General features: G+C 43.6%; 1 protein-coding gene across 3 annotated transcripts in view; it reads left to right on the forward strand.

The window, feature by feature from the left end:
• The window catches only part of GRK5 (G protein-coupled receptor kinase 5), a 169,744-nt gene extending 151,466 nt beyond the window's left edge, over window positions 1-18,278 (forward strand). For all 3 annotated transcript variants that reach the window (XM_055796566.1, XM_005229750.4, XM_027790052.2), the window contains 4 exons: window positions 6,028-6,165; window positions 8,527-8,664; window positions 9,468-9,599; window positions 10,415-18,278. In XM_055796566.1, the coding sequence (XP_055652541.1) occupies window positions 6,028-6,165; window positions 8,527-8,664; window positions 9,468-9,599; window positions 10,415-10,513 (507 nt within the window). In that variant the 3' untranslated portion in view covers window positions 10,514-18,278. The remainder of the gene's footprint in view (window positions 1-6,027; window positions 6,166-8,526; window positions 8,665-9,467; window positions 9,600-10,414) is intronic.
• Window positions 18,279-19,736: the final 1,458 nt, after the last annotated feature.

Below are 19,736 nucleotides of genomic sequence, written 5' to 3' on the forward strand. Positions count from 1 at the left end.
AAAATTCAGTCTTTCTAGGAAATGCTCCCTGTTTGTTGTTGTTATGACTTGTACTTCATTGATGTACGTGTGTTCCCTGACAAGTGCAGTCTTGCATCTAGAGATTTGACTTGAAGTGCATTCAAGTCAACAGTATTGGATGGGCCCATATTGCTGTGCTCTTCTGTCACTCTGTCAGTGTCCTGTTTGTCTACATATCCCGCAGACTATCTTCCCTGCCCCTTTTTATTCCTGCAGCTCCCCTTTTACTCCACAAAAGGGATCCCTGATTGGAGGGTGCAAAGAAGATGGAGCCAAACTCATGGTTTTGTGCCCAGTGACAGGACGGGAGGCAATGGGCACAACCTGAAACACAGGACAGTTCCTCTGAACATCAGGAAACACTTTTCCATGGTGAGAGTAGTCAAATACTGGAACAGGTTGCCCAGAGAGGCTGTGGAGTCTCCACACTTGGCGATGTCCAAAACCCAAGTGGACACAGCCTTGAACAACGTGCTCTCAGTGACTCTGCTTTGAGCAGAGGGATTGGGCTGGACAATCTCCGGAGGCATCTTCCAGCCTCAGCTGTTCTGTGATTCTGATCTCCATTCCCTTGCCAAAGTGCCCCCCCAACCAACTAAAAGATGATAGATTCTTTTTTCCCTAAAAGCAGATTTTTCTTTTCTTCATTCACCACCAGAAACTCTGTCATCATACTACGATTGCGCCTGCCTGCTTTCATCCCCCCTCTTTGCTTTTATCCCTGGAAACCAACTTATTCACACGTTATGACACCTTAAAGTTTATCAGTGCTGCCTGAGAATAACTGCTCTTTCATCTTTCTTGAGAGGCACCTCACACACATCAAGGTGCTCTTCAAATGATTATCATTGCTACTGCTATTGATGGTGATGATGGTGATTATGATAATAATAACAACAACAACTATAATAATGATTTAAAAAATCTGTGGTAAGCCTCTGCAGTAAGTTTAATTGTCACCCATGCCTGATAAGAGTTTTGACTCTTCAGTAGGCCAGATTGGGCTGTGATTTCATAAGCATAAGCAGTGCAATATACAGCCATTGATGTCATTCTGGTATCTTCAGTTCCCACACCACTGTCTTGTCTCATTTAGTAATTGAAAGGTGACCATAGTATTACTTTTCTATTCTCTAAAAATTGTTAAAGATAATATGCTTGCTTCTGTTTCAGGGTTGACATTTATCTAGGTGGTCCCTTAAACTATTTGATCAGCTGGGTCCGTGGAAATGGTTTTACCATTGCCCTTTTCTTCTTTCATAAGCAGCAATGTTTTGCACTCTTACCCTAGAAAAAGTTTCCCTTACTCCTATAATTTTAGGACTAACATCTTAGGACTTGGAGTTATTTATTACATGGTTTGATCTGGATATGAACTGACTGATCACATGAAGATAAATAAAGCAGTGCTTTGGGGACTGTTGGATTTTTTTAGCGATCCTCACAACAGATTTTTTGTAAAGGAATCAAAACAAAGTTGTGGAAAAAGTCTCAGACACTGCAGAGTTTGAATCCCCAGCAGGGATCAAATGAGTGACATGAAAGTATCAGAGAGTTTATATCAAGAGAAAGATCTTAATGTGACTTCACCACTGCTACTCAAGACTCTTCTTTGAAAGTCCTATTCTAGTCATGCTTTGCCCATAACTCTGTAGATTAAATCCTGCCTTCATTTACACACATACAGTGTCATCTGGAGCCTTTGCTACCAGAACATAAAGCTCTGCTGCTTGGTATCAACTTCATGCATGGTTGGATGGCCTAAGCCATCTTCAGATCTGAAGCTCTGTGAATTCTCCATAGGCGTTGGCTGCAGAATTACACTTAAATTATGTTTGACTGGGTCATTTGCGCTGCTATCCCAGGAGGGCTTGTCATCAGCCTGATATAGTTGCTTTTGTTCCGCTCTCTATTCATACTAAACACATCCTTTGAAACTGAATTAAACAAAAGTGTAGAGATGACTCAAAACATACAGTTGTTATCTCCGTTTTCTTTTCCTGGTTAGATTCCCGAATGGGATATATATTTCAGGCTATTACGCAAGTTTACTTTTGCAGAAAGCTGCTGGGCCTGCAGGAAATTGTACAAGACTCTATTTCTTGAAGAAAGGAACAACTTTCCCTTCTGGAAAATATTCCAGTCCATGCTATCTCTTATATCGATGGCTGGAGAAGCGTCTGGTTTCACCTGTTGCCATCTCTAGAGCTGGCTGCAGCTACAGCTTACCAAATTCCATGGATTTCTTTTTTTAAAGAAATCGGAACTCTCTTCAAGAGGCAGGCAGCTGCCCTCCTGCAGCAGGGCTTTGCAGGAGAACCCTTTCCCTTCTGTGGTCTTTCAGTCCCAGCCTATTCCCAGTGGCCTGTTCCCTTTTCTGTCCTTCTGTCCTGCAGTGGCCAGCCACCCATGACCAATGGCATTCATGCTCCAGAGACTGCTTTCTTGCATCTGAGGTTACTGAATACTCCCCCTTGTTTATCACAGAGAAGCCCAGAAATCCCCAGACAGCCTTGTTCTATCCTCAACTACCCTTCCTCTGACCACACACTCCAAACAACTTCTGACATTTACAGCCTGACAAGGATGAATTCCCAGATTAGCTTGGTCTTCCCACTTCAGTTCAGAGGCAAGAGAATCAGTGGCTACACAAATAGGAAAGTAACCCCCCTCCTTCCCTTCACTGCTGACTTGTAGAGGTTTCTTTCATCATCTACAGGCAAGTTCAAATCTACCCCTTCCTACTACAACTTGCTCCTCAGCAGCATTGCTCCTGAAAGCACCAAGGTGTCATTTCCAAAAGTTTATTAGAGCCATGGGTAGTAAAAATGGTCCTTCTGCCTTCAGATTCTTCCTTCCACCTGTCAGAAAAGTCCTCTCAAGAGAGGACCAGCTACAGTAGAGCAAACCAGATCCTGACTGGAAATTCCAAAGCCATCTTCTTCACATAGGTGAAATCCATATGGCTGTTGGGATTTAAAAACAAAACCCCCACAACAAAAAACCTTGCCTCGAGAACCATGAGAGCTCCAAGTCTCGTGCAAGGATTTGAAAGGAAAACATCCTCTTTCCTTCTAACCAGGGAAAACAAGCTGCAGAGATGTGCCCTGGGAAAGGTCTTTTCCTATGAGCTGGATCCGTATGGTGCTGTGCCACATGAATCTACGTACTCAGAGGACGGCAAGGCATAGAGCTGTTTCTTCAAGTCTTTCTCTGTCTGTGGACCTGCCAGTCGTGGTGACCAGTCAGACCAGATGTCACCACCTAGACAGCAGCAGAGGAGACTGTGAGGAAGAAAGGGATGTTGCTATCTGGAGGGTGGAGGTTGCTGTTGTGGTCAGAATCGCTAGTTTTCCCCCCCATCCCTCAACCTGTGCAGTCTCCTCTGGCTATTGCTGATGCTAGTGCTGAGGTAGAAAGTGCTGTGCCTAAGACTCCTAGTCTCACGAACCCCTTCACCAGCTCTGCTCACTGCATGACTGCTGCCATCGTAGCTTGCTCAGGACTGGCAGGAGGATGGTCTCTGCATACCTGGGGCACTGATTGCCAAAACCATTTGCTCTCTCAGGCTGGAACTGAGGCCCCTAGCAAAACAATGCAGAACTGAGGAGACTGTGGAAGTCAGATTAGAAAACCACTGATGCCCAGGGGGTAGCAGAGCCTTCAGAGAAGCCTAAAGAGCTGTGACCCTGTAAACCCACGATAAGGACCAGAAAACCCAGCTCTAGCCAAACACCAGAAGAAACTTACCAACGTCACATTAGCAACAAACACTTCTTTGAAGGTTCCTCCTTAGTGAGATGATGTGGCTGAGGCAGCAACACAACCAGAGGGTACTGATGGGTACCCTGAGCTGGAAAGCCTACAGGCAGCCATCTCCAGACAGCCTTGCCTTATCTGGGAGGCTGCCTGGCCCCTGTTCCCCACCTCCTGCAGGGCTGCACCTGACGGCCTGCCCCATCTCCTGGACCACTTCCACCCCGGCCCTCCCAAAGCTGTTCGCCTCCCGCTCTCCCAAGCGGCCAGGCACAGCTCGATTTCCTGACTGCCCTGGTCCAGCAGGGAAGCTCCTCAGGGATTTATCCAGGGGCGCTCCGGAGGCCTCGGTCCCTTCACAGGCTCAGGGGATCCAAATGACCCCACAGTGCTGCGTGGGCGCCGAGCTCCCCGCGGGAAGGCAGTCCCAGGGAGTTCTGCAGACCGTCTCGGTACGGTCACTCCGCACAACCCGCCTGGGGAGGGGGCGAGGGCGGGGCGCTGCTTGCCAGCTCCTGCTTTGGAGCAGCAAAGCTGGGGGCGGGCGAGGAGGTGAGGCGTGAATCTCTCTCACCCGGGCACCCAGGCACCAGCCCTGCCCGCGGGCTGAGTCCCCGACTCAGCTCCCAGGCCGCTACCCTCGTCGGGATCCCGAGGGAAGCGAACGCCTCCCCGCGCCCGGCCGAGCCCCGCGCCGACCCGCCCCGGCCCCGCCGCCGCCCGGGCCCCGCCGAGCTGCACGGCCGCGCTGCCCTTTCCTCTGCTGCCCCCCGGCGGCCCCGCTGCCGTCCCTTCCCCGCCGGCGGCGGGCGGCGGCCGCGCAGTCCTGGGGCAGGGCAGGCTGGGGCAGCGCAGGCTGGGTGGGCGCAGCCCCGGGGGGAGCGCAGGCTGGCCCCGCACCTGCCCGCAGCAGCCGCGGCGTGGCGGCTGCCCGGCTGAGGGGCCATGCTCTTGGCGGGGAAGGGGGCTGGTAGGCTTGTTTGCTCCGTCATGTTGCAGTGTATGTCTGTAGCCTTTCCCCCCGAGTGGCGACTCCAGCAGAACTCGCCTTGACTGTCTGCAGTGCGTGTTTCGTTTTCTGTTGTGCTAAGGCCCACCTTATGCAGCTCTTTGATCAGCTCGGCAGTTGAAATGGTGAGTTTGGAGTTGTATTTTCCGTTCTCTAAGAGAGCATCAGGCAAGCTGCCTCACAGAAGAATGGAATGGGAAAAACGGATACAAATTTGTGAACCTTTACTTTTCAGCAGATTGTCTGAAGTCAGCGGCACATTTTAGTGAAGTCCTTGTCCCAAGCGATGGTCTTTTTGCCATCACACCAGTCATTTGCATGCTGAGCTCTCCCTCTCTTTGATAGTTCAGATGTGACCTCTCAAGACGTTGATTTAACCTACTTGATTCTACGCATATTATTTAAGAGAAGAGGCATTTTGGTGAAGATTTGGCTACCTCAGTTCTGTCTCCTCAGCCACCAACTAGTCTGTGCCAGAATTGTTCTTCCACTGAACTGTTCCCTTGCAGATCGAGTGGACATACAAGGTCTTCCAGGACCTTCAGCTCCCATGTTTGTGTTCATGGGCTGGCTTATCTAATAGAGCAGGGATGCTGGGTTCAGGTAGTGGCCAGTGCTCCATCACAGGTACCCAGGAAACAGGCAGGACTTGCTGTAGCAGGTACAGGTGGTACATTGCCCTTCTCTGAAGACAAACAAGGCTGAACTGAGGATGGTTACTGATACTGACTCCATGGACAAATCTCCCCCCGAGTTCAGCAGAGATAAGCCCATGAGCACAAAGGGTTGATTCAATACGTCATGTGATGGACTGGAATATATTGCAGTGGGTGGGGGGAAATACAATTTGATAGTGAAGTCATTCAGCATAAGCAACATGGGAAAATCATTCTAACAAGAGTAACAAGAAAAAAAAAGTACTGATAAAAATCACATGGGACTTATAAATATGCATCTGTATATGTTATTAGGGTATGTCAAACCTCTTCTTGAAAGCACTCACTGGAAATAAGCAGAAGCAACGGTCTCTATTATGGCTGTAAACGCTTTATGGCAGGTAACTTTCAAAGGGTTTCACCAGCATGTAGAACAGTGCAGCCCTAATCCATTTAACTCCGGCCATTAAGAAACACAGTTCTTCACTTCCCTCTGGGCACATTCAAAACCAACTGGAAATAAAAATATCGTTGTGGAGCTCTTGCTTTTCTGACATCCTCACCATTCCTCTTGGCATGTTTCAGCTCCTCACCAAAGACGTGAAGCAGCGGCTGGGGTGTCAAGGGGAAGGTGCAACAGAAGTGAAGAGGCACCCTTTTTTCAAGAGCATGAATTTCAAGCGGTTAGAAGCAGGAATGCTGGATCCTCCCTTTGTCCCTGATGTAAGTACAACAAGAAGAACCCCCAGTGGCCTCTTTCAATAAATTTGTTTCTAAAATAACTTCTCTTTAGACTTATCATCACTCTGTGCATGGGCAGCTGCCCTAGGAAGTGGGATAAGCAGTAGGGCTGCAGTGGGGTGGCTGGGAGGAGGAGGAGAGCTGCTCTGTGGGTGTGTGCATGCAGGGTGGGGGTGTCCACTCAGGGTGGTGACCTGGGGCTTGATTCATTCCCACTCACTTTCCTGCAGTCTTTCACTTGGTCTGTTCATGCCTCAATTCCCAAACTTTAAACTGGGAAACTTTGCATTCCCTTATCCGCAGCAGCAGTGTGAGTAAGTATGCTTTGAACCAGGTGGTGCTCAGAACAACCAGCAATGAAAGCCACATTTATGCATACAGATACACAGATACATATGCTGAGGTGAAACCAGAATTACAAAGTCTAAAGCTTTATGGAACGGAGGAATGGACTGGATCATTATGAAAGCAGGCATTCGTTTACAGAGAGTCTGGACCAAGTTCAGCTATCAAGTGTTACCTCAAGCAGAGGAGGCAACTTGGGCTGAGCGAGCGTTTTGAACTTGTTAGTGTTCACAGGGCACAGAACCCAACACGGAGTCCTTGCCCAGGTTTACACACCAGCCTTGCGCATACTGAAAGGCTTTGTTGCATTGGCAATAACGAAACTTTTTCCACACTTTTGTGGTATCAGCCTCTACCCCAGTGCACAGAGTTATCTGATTATTTTCCTCCTGCAGGCTCTTTTTCTGGCTATACCGTCTATCCTTAAAGTTCCCATATGGTTCTAAGTAAACACTGCCATTTTAATGTATTAAGGAAAGTAACATCTTGGCAGCTCTCATTCATGTTGCTGCGAACTCCACCAAACCAAAGTGGTTTGAACGCTACAAAAGTTTACTTTAGCTGCTCTGGTTTTGCTTTACATTTTACTATGCGGCCTAGTTATTCCTGCCAATTAGCCCATGGTGTTACGACCTGCTTTAGTGGGAAGAAATAGGAGACAAGCTACTATTTCTTTCTGATGTAGAAAATTCGAAAATTCTGGGCTCAAATCTGGGATCCACCAGAGTATATTAAAAGCTTAACCGTGGCATGTAAGGCCTAGAAGGCACCTCTTACAGACATATTTGCTAAAGCAGAGGCACATAAATTTTTATGGCTATTTATTGGGAACTCAAGAGCTGCCCCTAATTTAATTTATTTGGCACTTCATCCATAGATTTCCATGTCTTTACTGAAGTCAGCTGAATCACCCAAAGCTATATAGCCAATGGCAGAGGTTGTAATACAACCTCCGTCCTCTTCTGTCTCCACAAAAATATTGTGAATTGCAGCTGTCAGGAATGAGCAGGGATGCAGCAGCCTCCAGCAAACAGGACTCCTATCAGGGAGCAGCTTGATTTGTTTGGTCACACTGCTCACATCTAGATAAAATACTGCATGGTTGGGCCCCTGGGCCGTGCAGTCATGGTACCATATGTAGACAGCAGAATTCAACACGTGCTTGAGTTCAGCAGGTCAGGCTAGTCCCACGAGCCACCCCTCAATTATTCCTGTGCGTCGAAGGGTAACTGTGTTGTAGATGGGAGCTCTCTAGACGTGCAGGTGACCGCATTATGACAGGTAGCCAGCGATGACTGTTTCTGCTTTCCGTGGCTGACTGCTGGAATATGAGGTAGCAGCATCACTGCAAAGAGTCCTGTCTGTCATCCCAGAAAATTAAGTAGTTTAAAAAGGCAAAGCCATCTGACTATTTGAGGAAATGCAGCCAAGTTAAAAGAGTTAATAGAGGTGATTCTGGACACCTTCCAGCAGCTGAGCTATTAATAAAAATAGTGGAAAAATGACAAACCTATTCTGTTTTCTTTAGCAATTAGCATGTATTCCTTTAAACTTCTAAGCTGCGAAGTCCACAGCTATCTGGGTAGGACACTTCTATCTGAGGTCCCTTTTCAAAGCTGTCTCCAGTGTGTCACTCATAAACATTCTTGTTTTCTATTGTTCCCTCTCTAAAAGACTACTGAAGGATTTGATTTTTTGGTTTCTTGCTCTTTCTGTCCTTCTCCTCTCACCTCATAATCGTATGCTACATGGACGACTAAAACCCACTTTGGCTGCAATGATGCTTTAAGGATTTCAAAATGGGAAGCTTAACATGCTTAAAGTGAAGTCAGCCTTTGATGATAAACATGCGGGCAGAGCAAGTCTAGAGAAGCAGGATGCTGATAGTCACTTGCTGTTAGGCATTCTCACTTGACTGGATCTGTGAATGAAAGCACATGATCAGACTCCAAAATATTTTTTCTCTTGCTGTGTTTTTTCTTTTTTCTGCTGAGATAGCCCAGAGCAGTATACTGCAAGGATGTGTTAGACATCGAACAATTCTCCACAGTGAAAGGAGTTAACCTGGACCAAACAGATGATGATTTCTATTCCAAGTTTTCCACAGGATCAGTGTCTATTCCATGGCAAAATGAGGTAAGGATGTATCATAGTAAAATCACTCCAATAAAACTCCTAACACAGATGGTTTAAGAGGAGCTGTATATTTCCAGTAATCTACAGCTACTGGATAACTTGCCAGACTCTAATGCTTTCATAAGTTACAAATGGCCTCTTTCAAGATCTATAATGTACCACAGATGTCAGGTTCAGGTGACTGTATCTGTTGGCTCTGCTTATTTGTGTAAATTGGCAAGGATCTTCCTGTACTTCCTCCTCCTGGATTTCCACAGAGGTGTTTTGACAGCAGCCCTCAGGAACTTCCATGGAATGGCCAGAATTCCCAGCAGAAGGCTCCTCCATTGGTGATCCTGATCTCACTTGTTGTCTTATACCTGCAGCGGGTCCCATCTGCAGCAGTTCAAACCCTTGAACCACTCCAGGTTTTCCAGATTGCAGTCTTTCTGTTTGATACCAAAACACAGCCAACAGTGGATTTTGTAATCCAACTCTGGATCAAAGAGCAGATCCACTTAGGCAGAGGGGTGCTGATAACTGGTATTTTGTGAGTACGCCCATCTTTACCCAATATTCTCCACAGTGCTAAAGAGCAGAAAGCTTTTATGGGGCAACTTCTAATTAGACTGATGTGCAAACTCCATCCTTACTTATGTATCCTATTTGCCTTCTACAGCCACCAGCAGGAATTCAACTGTTAACTCTCCTAACGTATTGCTCAAACTGCTGGTCCTGATCCTGACTTTGAACAACCTAGTACTACTGGAATGTATTTAACGCAGATATATAATTTGGTTTTTTTTTTTACTGTGTTCCGCTAGATGATAGAAACAGAGTGTTTCAAAGAACTGAATGTATTTGGACCAAATGGTACTATTTCACCAGATCTAAACAAAAGCTACCCCCCAGAGCCACCCAAGAAAGGATTGCTACAGAGAATATTTAAACGACAGGTGAGATCTTTTATGACTAAGACAAGGAAGGTCCCATAGATGCCCAGTGTCACAGCCATGTTTCGGTGATATTTTTGCTAGGAGAAAGACAGTGCATCTCAGAGAGGGCTGGCTGTCTCAGTTACCTGGTAATTTCCTGACTAATACCGCATATCCCAGGATTCCCATCTACCCCTTGTCATCTTTTTACCACCAGAAGTTCCAGTGTTGTTCCTGAACTTTGTTTCTGGCAGTTGAAAACCTATTTTTCAGTGGTACGCTGAAATGCCTTTTGAAATGGTTAGATGGTTTTAATAAGTTCCTTGTGAAAATCCTGGAGTTATGTGTTTAAAAAAAAAAAAAAAAAGAAAATGCAGATTTTGAGTGAAGTAGTCATGGCAGGAAACCAAGACACTAGAAAAGAGAGCAGACCTGATACTACGTGATGTACAGCTTGCATGAGGCACCATGGCACTACTTGCAAATCTAAATAACATTCTTAAACCAGTCTGTTTCTGCAGGGTTAAAACCATGCCTGAACATTGGCAGGTATCCTCTGTGTTAGTCAGATTTAGCAGGTATTGACATTTTGCAGTGAATTGATTTGACTCCTGGAGCTTAGGTGAGTCTTCTTCACTGCATGCCTCAAGAATTGCCATGGTCCTCCTGACCTAGAGAGAATAAGAAAGTGAGGAATATTTTACATCCAAAGATCTTTAAACAACAATGGTGCAGTCCAATCAGTATGTTGTCACCGTAAAATGAACAGTGTTGGACTACAAGAAAGCATGGCATATTTTGGGAACCTAATTGTCATTGTCTTTCCCTTTGTGCAGCATCAGAACAATTCAAAGAGTTCTCCAAATTCAAAGGCCAATTTAAATCACCACATAAATTCAAATCACGTAAGTTCAAACTCCACTGGAAGCAGCTAGTTCCAGCTCAGTTTTATGAAACAACATGTTGCATCCTTCCACTATAATCTATGGAGCTTCTATGGATGAGAGAGCCTCCACCGTTGAGTGAAAAAAAAAAAAAAGGATCTCCCGAAATGGAGATTTTCTATCCATTCCTTCCAGTGGAGCCTCGCATTTTAAGAAGAATTTTCCACTCAGGTCTGTTTTTGGAGGTGGCACTCAAGACTGTGTGAATCAAATTTGTCTATTTAGAACATTGCAATAGAAATTCAATGAACATGACTACTTGCACGTATTTAAATAGCATCATACTAGAACTGAATTTTGTCTTTATTATTTTTAAAGAAAAGTTTTGTAAATTTCTCTATTGTCTCAGTTTACATTTTGTACATTTGTATTTAAATGAAAGTCAGACTTTGGAGGTGTATATTTTCCAAGCAGCAGCTGTAAAGCCATGTGTTTTAAGACATTTTTTTAAAAGGAAAAAAATGTGACTCAAGACTTCCAGAGCCTCAAATGAGAAATCATTCTTTTTAGTAATTCTAGAAAATTATTCATAAATCACTTTATCAGACTGGGTTTTACTGACATGCATTTTTATGAAACAGTTTATTCTTAATTATTTTACATCTGTATATTTGGTTTACAGCAACACTGCATACATTTCTCCTCTTCATTAGTTTGTAGTGTCTCGCATTGAATGCTAAAAGACAAGATTTTGATGCATTCAAGAATGCTACTTGCTCTGCCTAAGGTTCGTGATGCCATGGGACCAGCGCAGCTGAGATTTGCACTTACTTACCTTGTTAGCTCATCAAAAAGTTCTTAGAAAGGGAACCCTGTTTTAAGCCCTTCTCCTTCACTAGTTTTGTGCTGTTTCTAATGACAGAAAGAACAAAGCTGAGTGAGAGGTGACCAGGACAGCAAATGGCCATGTTTTTGAAGGACTTGAAACCTGCACCTGCTGAAATGAAAGCAAAACTCGAACTGTTCTCTATGCTGCATCAGAAGTCCAAGGCTTTTCCACAGTTGCTCATATCAAATGGGTAGCAAGAGAGAAATCCATTAGACTGGTTTGTGCTGACTGTAAGATTCATGACAGCTTTCTAAAGCTGAGCTGTGGAGGTTCAGAGTGGCATCTGAGGTGCTTTTGAGCAGTAGCAGAACCTATAGGTTGTGTCTGCGCTTAGAGTACTTGCACGTGTCATGCCAAACACTCCATGATTCATCCCCTCAATTGAACCAAATGTCAGTTATGAAATAATACCTCCCACTTTTGGTTCCATCATTCTTTGTCCAGGATCCTTTAACCGTTGATAAAAACGTTGTTCCCACCAGTATAAACAGAATCGTTCAGGTTCGGTAGCAGTACCTCAAGAGTCAGAGTCATGCTCTTCTCAAGTATGCCACTATCAATTACTATTAAGAACACCAGATCAAAAATATGGTTACTTCCCTTCAACAGAATTTGGAAAGCCTTTGTCCCCCCAAGTGCAGACAGGATCTCTATAGCTCAACATGTTGGTTCACCATGCCCTTTACGGTGTCCGCTGGAGTATACTGATGATTCTGCACCTTTGGGCCATCAGGAATACCTGAAGGTCAGCGTGGCGTGACTAAAACCCTGTTAGAGTGTAGTGCAGTTATCCCAGGGTACAAGGAAAACCTGTTCCAGTCGAAGTCTTAATAGCCAAAATTCATTAGGTTATCACATATATGTTCTATCTGTCCGATGCAGAAGGGTGAAAAGATGCAGGTCAGTAGTAGCAAATGTCTGAGTAAGAAAGACAGGGGAATTGCATACTAAAACAGCTTGAGATCATGAGGGAGAGAGACAGAACAGGGATAGGATTTGCACAAAGCAGCTGACAGGGAAAAGTCAAGAAGAGGAGATGAGGCTTTGGTGCCTTTAGCGGGAGTAAAGTACGTAAAGATGCAAGTCCACATCATTTCAAAAGCCTCCAGTTTTCCTGGTCATTAGTAGACATGTAGTGAAACTGTGTAAAGTGTAACGTAATATCACCTAGAAGTTGTTCCTCTTTTTCCTGCAGATCAGTGTGGTCCAGAAATTCCTTTCCCCTGTATTGGTGGTCAGGGAGAGCTTCAGCCACTCTCCCATGTCAGATGATGGCATTGCAGATCTTATGGAAGATACAAGATTTTAGAAAGACAGTAATAGATGAGATTTTTGAGTAATTTTCTCTCTGTGTTTCTGCTATAAACTAAATCTATAATGGTTTCAGCTTCCTGATAGGAGGGGAATGAAATATTGCAGAGGTGAAAGCCACTATGCACAGATAGGGCTATTGCCTCCAGGTCTGTTCTCATGGCCTGACGTAAAGTCAACAGGAATCTGATCAGTCACTTGAGCACACTCTGGATGAAGACTTGCTCTGGGAGGTTTTCACAGACCTTCTTCAATGACATGTGGGATTTCACCTGCTTTCAAGAAATATAGGTGAGAAGTGGAGGACCAGATCTTAGCCAGACAACTGAGTGTATCAGTGTACCCCAGATGAGACAAGACACACATCTTAGTTCTTAGAGAGCTGCAGGTGGTGTGCAATTCCAATTTGGTTCTGTCACTCTAAGACATCTTCTAACAGCATTGTATACAACATTTTTGTGTACCCTCAGTTGATTTCAGCCTCTACACTGATGCTAGGGGAAGAGGGTGCTGGATGCAGGGTAGAGTGAAAGGCTAAGCTCTTTTTACCACTACTGCCATTGCATCACTTTGCAGCAACAGACAAGCATATTCCCCCATCAGAAAAACGTGGCTGATAATATCTACCTACTGCCATGAAGAAGGAAAAAAGGTGGTTGGGGGAAGGCTTAGCCCATAAATATTTCATTGGATAAATCTGATAAAACTGCAGCTGTTGTCCCAAGGGCTTCATCTCCTACATGTTATGGCATATGAAGACTAAAGTTTCCTTTTTTACCATCTCCCACTTGGGAGATAGAATCTTAATAACAACAAACCCTTTACTGAAAGCAGGTGAACAAATTGCAAATATAGATTATAGATGCTATCAGCCTTAACTAGTGGTGGATGACTTTTTTATGACAATAGTGAATGACAGTTACGTACGTGCCTTCTCCTGCTCTCCTTTCAGCTGGGGCAGTTCCTTGGGCAAGCACCTCTAGGACCCTAGCAGTGGAGACACACGATCGGTGCAAAGTCCTCGAATGACAAGAGCTGTTTTCATTGAGTCCTGATACTTGAAGGATAGAGGCAGATATCCTGAATCCTCAGGATGTTATGGAGGAAGGATGCTTATGTGCACCTGAAGCATCAAGCCTGGGATGCAGTCCCTCTGGATCCCAGCTCCTTGGGAGCAGTCAGTGGGTGAGGGGAGAGACAGAAAACAATACCAGCTGAGGGATATTTCATGCCACATCCCTAAAGTGTTGCTATCCTGTCTGACAAACTTTACACAGTATTATGATGCTGGGACAGCAGAACTGTTGTGCTCTTTCAGTACCCAAGCCCTGAAAAGATCCAATCAATATTATACATCACTAGTGATAATGAACAGTCCTAGAAATCTTCTAGTCAGGGTTTGCCTACAACAACAAAACCTGTAGGATTTTCTTTTTTATTGCTTCTTTCTTTTTTTATTATTATTTTATTATTCAGCTCACCTTGCACTCAAGACCGGAGTAGGACCACAGTCCTCCCACTTCCACTGGTGACCAGGTGCAACCTGAGCCCATAACTCAAGGCTGAAGCCCTGCCCAGGCAGTGCCCCACACAGCCAGGCTTCCATGGACACTTGGCATCTGGCTTTGGGGAGGCAAATTTAAAAAAACACTGGGAACCATGGATGTTCAGGAACTCTGGAAAAAAAAGATTTCATTATACAATGATATACTTGGAGAGTATTTGCAATGACATTTTTAGTATTATGATTCCAAGTGAACTGTTTTTGAGGTGCTCTTGCACGTAACAAAGGAGCAGAAAGTAGTTCTTTAATAGCTTTCCAGACTGATTAATTTTCTGTATCTCCTTTCCAATTACCATAGGATTTCTTTCCAAAAAATGCATACGTTCAGATCTCGTTGCTTGTTTTAAATAGACAGATGAGCAAACTTGATTTTTAAGAATCAGAAATCTGATCCTGAATTATGTAAGATTTTTTTTTGTTTTTAAACCTTCACTGAGTGGTCTGATGTACACTACTTAGTTTGCAGGCTTTTATGATTCAGATGTTTACTATTCATTTTCTACAGTGTCTCAAGGTTCACTTAAATCTTGTAGCATTTTTCCCACTCTCTAGTTGGATGAGAGGCTTTTTTAAACAAAGGGATAATGAAGGGAAAAAAATAACAAATAATAAACTCTTACATGTGCACTCTTGTCCTGGAGTATCTAGAACCAGATTTTTTACAAGAATGGCCATGACTCAGATGTTGTTTCTGAACAAAAACCTGCTTGTGAAGCTTGGAAAGGTGTGAAAATAACCAAACCTAACAGGCTCTGGAGATCAAACTGAGCATTAGGGAGCGGCAGAATTCCATACACAGCATTCATCTGGCCCTACTGGTGAGGGATGCCTGGTAACTGGCAGGTCAGAAACAATACCAGCCACCTGTAAAAACAGTGTGATACCATCTCAATTTGCAGTCATCCCCTCCCCCAGAAACTAAAGCTAAGAGCACCATCAGCAGCAGGGAATCAAACTCAGCCGACCCAGTAAAGCGTCTGATTCAAAGACATTGATTCTTCTGTGTCGTTCAACCAGACCTCAGGATCCAGCTTGAATTCTTTGCTTCAGCTGTCGAAGCCTTGCATTGCAAATCCAGTGGCTCTTGACCTTTTTCAGCAGAGATGCCTCAGGTAAAAAGAAAACCAGGAAACATGTCTAATGCCAACAGAACCATGGGCAGGGCAAGGGAGACGGACAAGCTGTGAGCTCTGGAGGGCAGTGTGAAAACTGTCGTAGCGTGTGTACCTTCAGCAAGTGTCCCATGGCAGTTCTTACCACACATTGCTGCACATTCTTCCGTCATCGTTCATTGTATGTTGCTCACAGGTTTTGAGTAACTTGAAAACTGCACACACAAAGTCACATTAAGCATCGGCTCTGGCCCGTGGCTCGGACATCATCTCTGTGAGGGTCAGAGGGAACAGTTTGATGAGGCAAGTAGATGTTCACTCGGCCTGCATGGACAGCCACCACACAGGTCTCTGTTCCCACGTGTCTGAGCTTCAGTCAGGAGTTCCCTACGCAGGCTTTTCTGGAAGAGCAATAAATGCACACCCTGATAGCACAGCTGACTCTCACGGACACCCATGGAGCAGGTGGCTGCAGGACCTGACTTCATTGTGGACAAGATACTGGTGTTTTAACCTCTGCTCCACAGTTAGTTGTGATTATTTTTTTTTTAATTGTATTTGTAATACTTGCTTGTTAAGTCTCTCAGTGCAGAGGAGGTCATTCATCAGGCATTTCTAGGCATTTCCCATATAATATTTGAAAAGACTGGACTTTTCTTTGAAAGAACATCCTTGGGTTAGTCTGCCCCTTGGGATGTATGCCGTCTTCCTTCATGTGTGTAGCATGAAGCACGAAGTTGTCTGTAGGAGCTCTATAAGTCCAGACTGAAAGGCTTTCCCACCCAGGGATGGCCCGTCTGTCTCTGGCTGCAGGGACCGACATTTGGCAGTGAAATTTGGGAGAATCGGACTCTTCAGTGGCTCCACAGAAAACAAAGATTCTAGAATTGTCTTATCTCAAGCCTTTCACAGATATGACCTGCAATTTAAAATGCTACTAATTATTTAGAGTAAGAATAATAATAACTAACACCCTCGTGCTAGAGCTGAGAGGAGGTCTGCATAAGTTTAAAACAATTCTTCTCTTTTGTGTGCTGGGCGGAACACAGTCTCTTTTATGATAAATAATACTGCGATGCAGGCTGGTAATAACTTTCTTCCTTAACTGCAAAAAGAAAAGAGAAAGAAATCGGTTCAGAGAATTTTGCAAATTATTTCCTTTAGGGAAACCACCAAAGAAGGTGAAAGCCAACATGCTACAGTACTAAACACTTACCTCCCCCAAACATCTCCGCAATAATACAAATAAAAGCTGCTGCAGTTGGATCAGCAAAGCTAGTGTACTGACAAATGGGCTTTGTGACAGAAACACGTTTAAACAGAGTACTGCCTATTCACTAAAATGAGTATTACTGATGGCACATATGTATTCTCCTTGGTTTATTTACTGGAGCCAGAAGCCGTGGTTTGTATTCATATTCTGCCCATGTTTTTCTTCACTGACCTGGGCAAACCTCTGTGCAATTTTGTTTTCCCATTCTGAAACGTGGAGGAATGCTCTCTGTCTATCAATAGGAAGCACTGTGGAGTCTGTGCACAGAACAGATCAATAACAACTCTTTGTATTACTATTTAAGTGAAATAGGCTTAATATAGCTGCTTTTATTGAATTAGGGCTCTTTTTTATTATTGTTTTTTTCTTAGTTCCTTAGAAATATTGAAGGAGAATGCACTGCGCTTCTGTAAGACATCTCCAACAGAAGATGAGATGACAGTGCAAATGTTAAAGCACTCATTTCTTATTTAAGAGCTAGCTAGTAATTATGGCATTCACACAAACACTTCCTCTTATTTTGTATTGGAAATAAATAGTTATGAGGAAGGGACAAAATAACATTCATTGGTTCAACTTTTTTGGCCAAGCTTGCAAATGCATCCCTAGATACCAATTAAGTGAGATGCTGTGTGAAGTCACAAAGATGCATCCGTGGCAAACATTGGGTCACCTCACCGCCCAGCTGTGGAAACAAAAGAGGCAACCACATGCCTGGGATCAGCAGGCTCCAAAGGGGAATTCCAGGTTTTCTGGAGAATCAGCGGTCCTGTAGAGAAGTTTCACTCCCAGAGAAGAAACATTTCAGGCAGTGGCTGGATGACAGATGTGTTTTCCTTTCTCATCACCCCACATGCAGCTGTTTGTTAGATACGTTTATCGGCAAGCTCAAACGAGTTATGTTTCATGTGTATTGAATGCGGTCTCCCTCAATTGCATTTCTGTTAAACACTGGACACTCTTCTAAAAGACTTAACATTTTAGCCTTTTGAAGGTGAAAGTTGTAAAAACTTTATTTTGTGTTTCTGAAAATGTAGATAGACCTAAAGATTTCATGAATTATCATGTGGTTGCCCATATCTGACTAATAATTAAATTGTAAAATTGCAGTTTCATATTAGGGTTAGTCTTTTCACCTGCTTTAAAACTAAAAATCATATTTGGTATATAAACAGACACAGAATATCCTTCTGATTGAATTTCAAGAGCATATCCAGAACTAAATGTTTTTAAGCACTTCTAATACTGTAGTCTATAAGAGGAGCAGACACTCTTAAAGCAATGTTAAAAGTTGTCTTTCATAACTGAGTCAACAGATCATTTTTGTAATAAATTAAAGCAAGTATTCTCAATTAGAAGAGCTAGTGGCTGTTGGTATTGTACAAAAAAAAAAAAAAAAATCATTCTAGTATCCAGAGGGTTAGGGGTGGGGAGGGTCTGTTTGGTTTTGTTTCTCTTTCCAGGGAGATCTTTAACATTGTTTGATGAAGCTAGTTTCATTTTGAGATTGTTACTGAAGATAAAGGCTTCTGTGTTCTATGGCTGCTTGGATTCTTCGTACATAATGTCCTAGTAATGTCACAGTGCTGCTGTATCTAGATCAAACCACTGTTTTAATTGTTTTTTTGGCTTTGTTTTTTTTTAATAAATTCCTTAATTTAAATACATGAAGACTATATGTTTTGCTTTAACGAGGCGTGTAAGCAAATGGAGCTTCCTCAAGTCCTTGGGCTCTTGAAGATGATGAGAGTGAGTGGGACACAGCTCATACCTTCCTAGATGCCTTTGTGGCTTTGTATGTTTTAATACTACTGTCTTTTGTGTTTTCTGTCCCGTCACATCCTCACAGAGATTGAGGGAACTGAAAACCAAACTGAGGTTGTACCTCCCATTGCAGAGGTTCACAATCTCGTCTGCAAGCACACTGTGTTTCCCCTGGGATGTCCTTCCTCCGCCTTCCATCCTCCCAGCCCCAGCCTTCCTCCGCACTGCAAACCCTCGGCCAACACGGCTCCTGATGACCTTAAAAATAAGTTCAAGGAAAGGATGACAAAATCACTATTAGGGACACAGGCTCCCGAAGACGTGAACTATTTTTTTGAAGTTGAACACTGTCTGATTTGTGAGGCCCTACAGACGACTTTACCTAAGCTCCAATTAGGCAGAGGGAGAGTGCTTTGAGAAGGAAAACAACAGCAACCAACCAAGTGTGCTCTGCAGTATTCCGTACGGAAAGATCTAAAACGAAGATAAAGAGTAGGTGCAAAATCCCCGGGAGGAAAGCAGTGCAGTGCTTTTTCTTTAAGAGGAGAAAGAATTTTTCAAAGAGGCATAAAGAATATCTTTATGAGACTGCTAATGGCAAACAGTGTTCGCATCAAGTTTTGTGAAAGAACATTGTGAAAACAGATTATCTGCATGAAAGCAGCAGCTACATCCAACAGCTAAACTCAGTAAAACCTAAGGTAATAGACTGCATAAATTCAGGTCATGCATATTATCACTTTCCAAACATACCCAAGCCATTTTTCACAAGATTTTAACAATCTGAGAGGATGTGAGATGAAATTTTATTCCTCCTCTAACAGCTCCTGGTGGTTTTGTTCTCTCTGTAACTTGATGTCCTTTCTGTACAGCAACATCTAGATATGTTCCCTCTTGGGAGATGTAATCTTCCTTAGACTTTTCCACTATCTCTGGCATGAGATGCACAGCTTGTAAGAGGAAAGTCATTACGCTGCTTTGAAGGAAATCCAATTAAAAAAAAAACATGTCAACTTTTTTAATCCCTTAGGGTGCTTTACAGATGAAGAATACCATAAATGGGCCTCACTGTGCGATTTGAAGTCTATGGGGGTGCTTCTAGGGGAGGAGACAATAAAAGTTTCTGCCAAGTCAGAATTTAATTTGCTGGGTTTTGTAATTCTATTTCATATTTGGTAAACAGTAACAATCAAAATTAAAATGGGGCCTATTAGATGTTGGTGGTCTGACTTGTCCTAAGTAGAGAAGAATAACCGCCACAGAGGCTGAGCAGCTTGAGTAGCCCACTTACAGACACTTGAGTAAATTTTCCCTGATTTTCTACTTTTTTTTTTTAATTACAGTTTATCACTGCTGATTTT

This window comes from Falco peregrinus, chromosome 1 (assembly GCF_023634155.1).
Source record: "Falco peregrinus isolate bFalPer1 chromosome 1, bFalPer1.pri, whole genome shotgun sequence".
NCBI classification, from domain to species: Eukaryota; Metazoa; Chordata; class Aves; order Falconiformes; family Falconidae; genus Falco; species Falco peregrinus.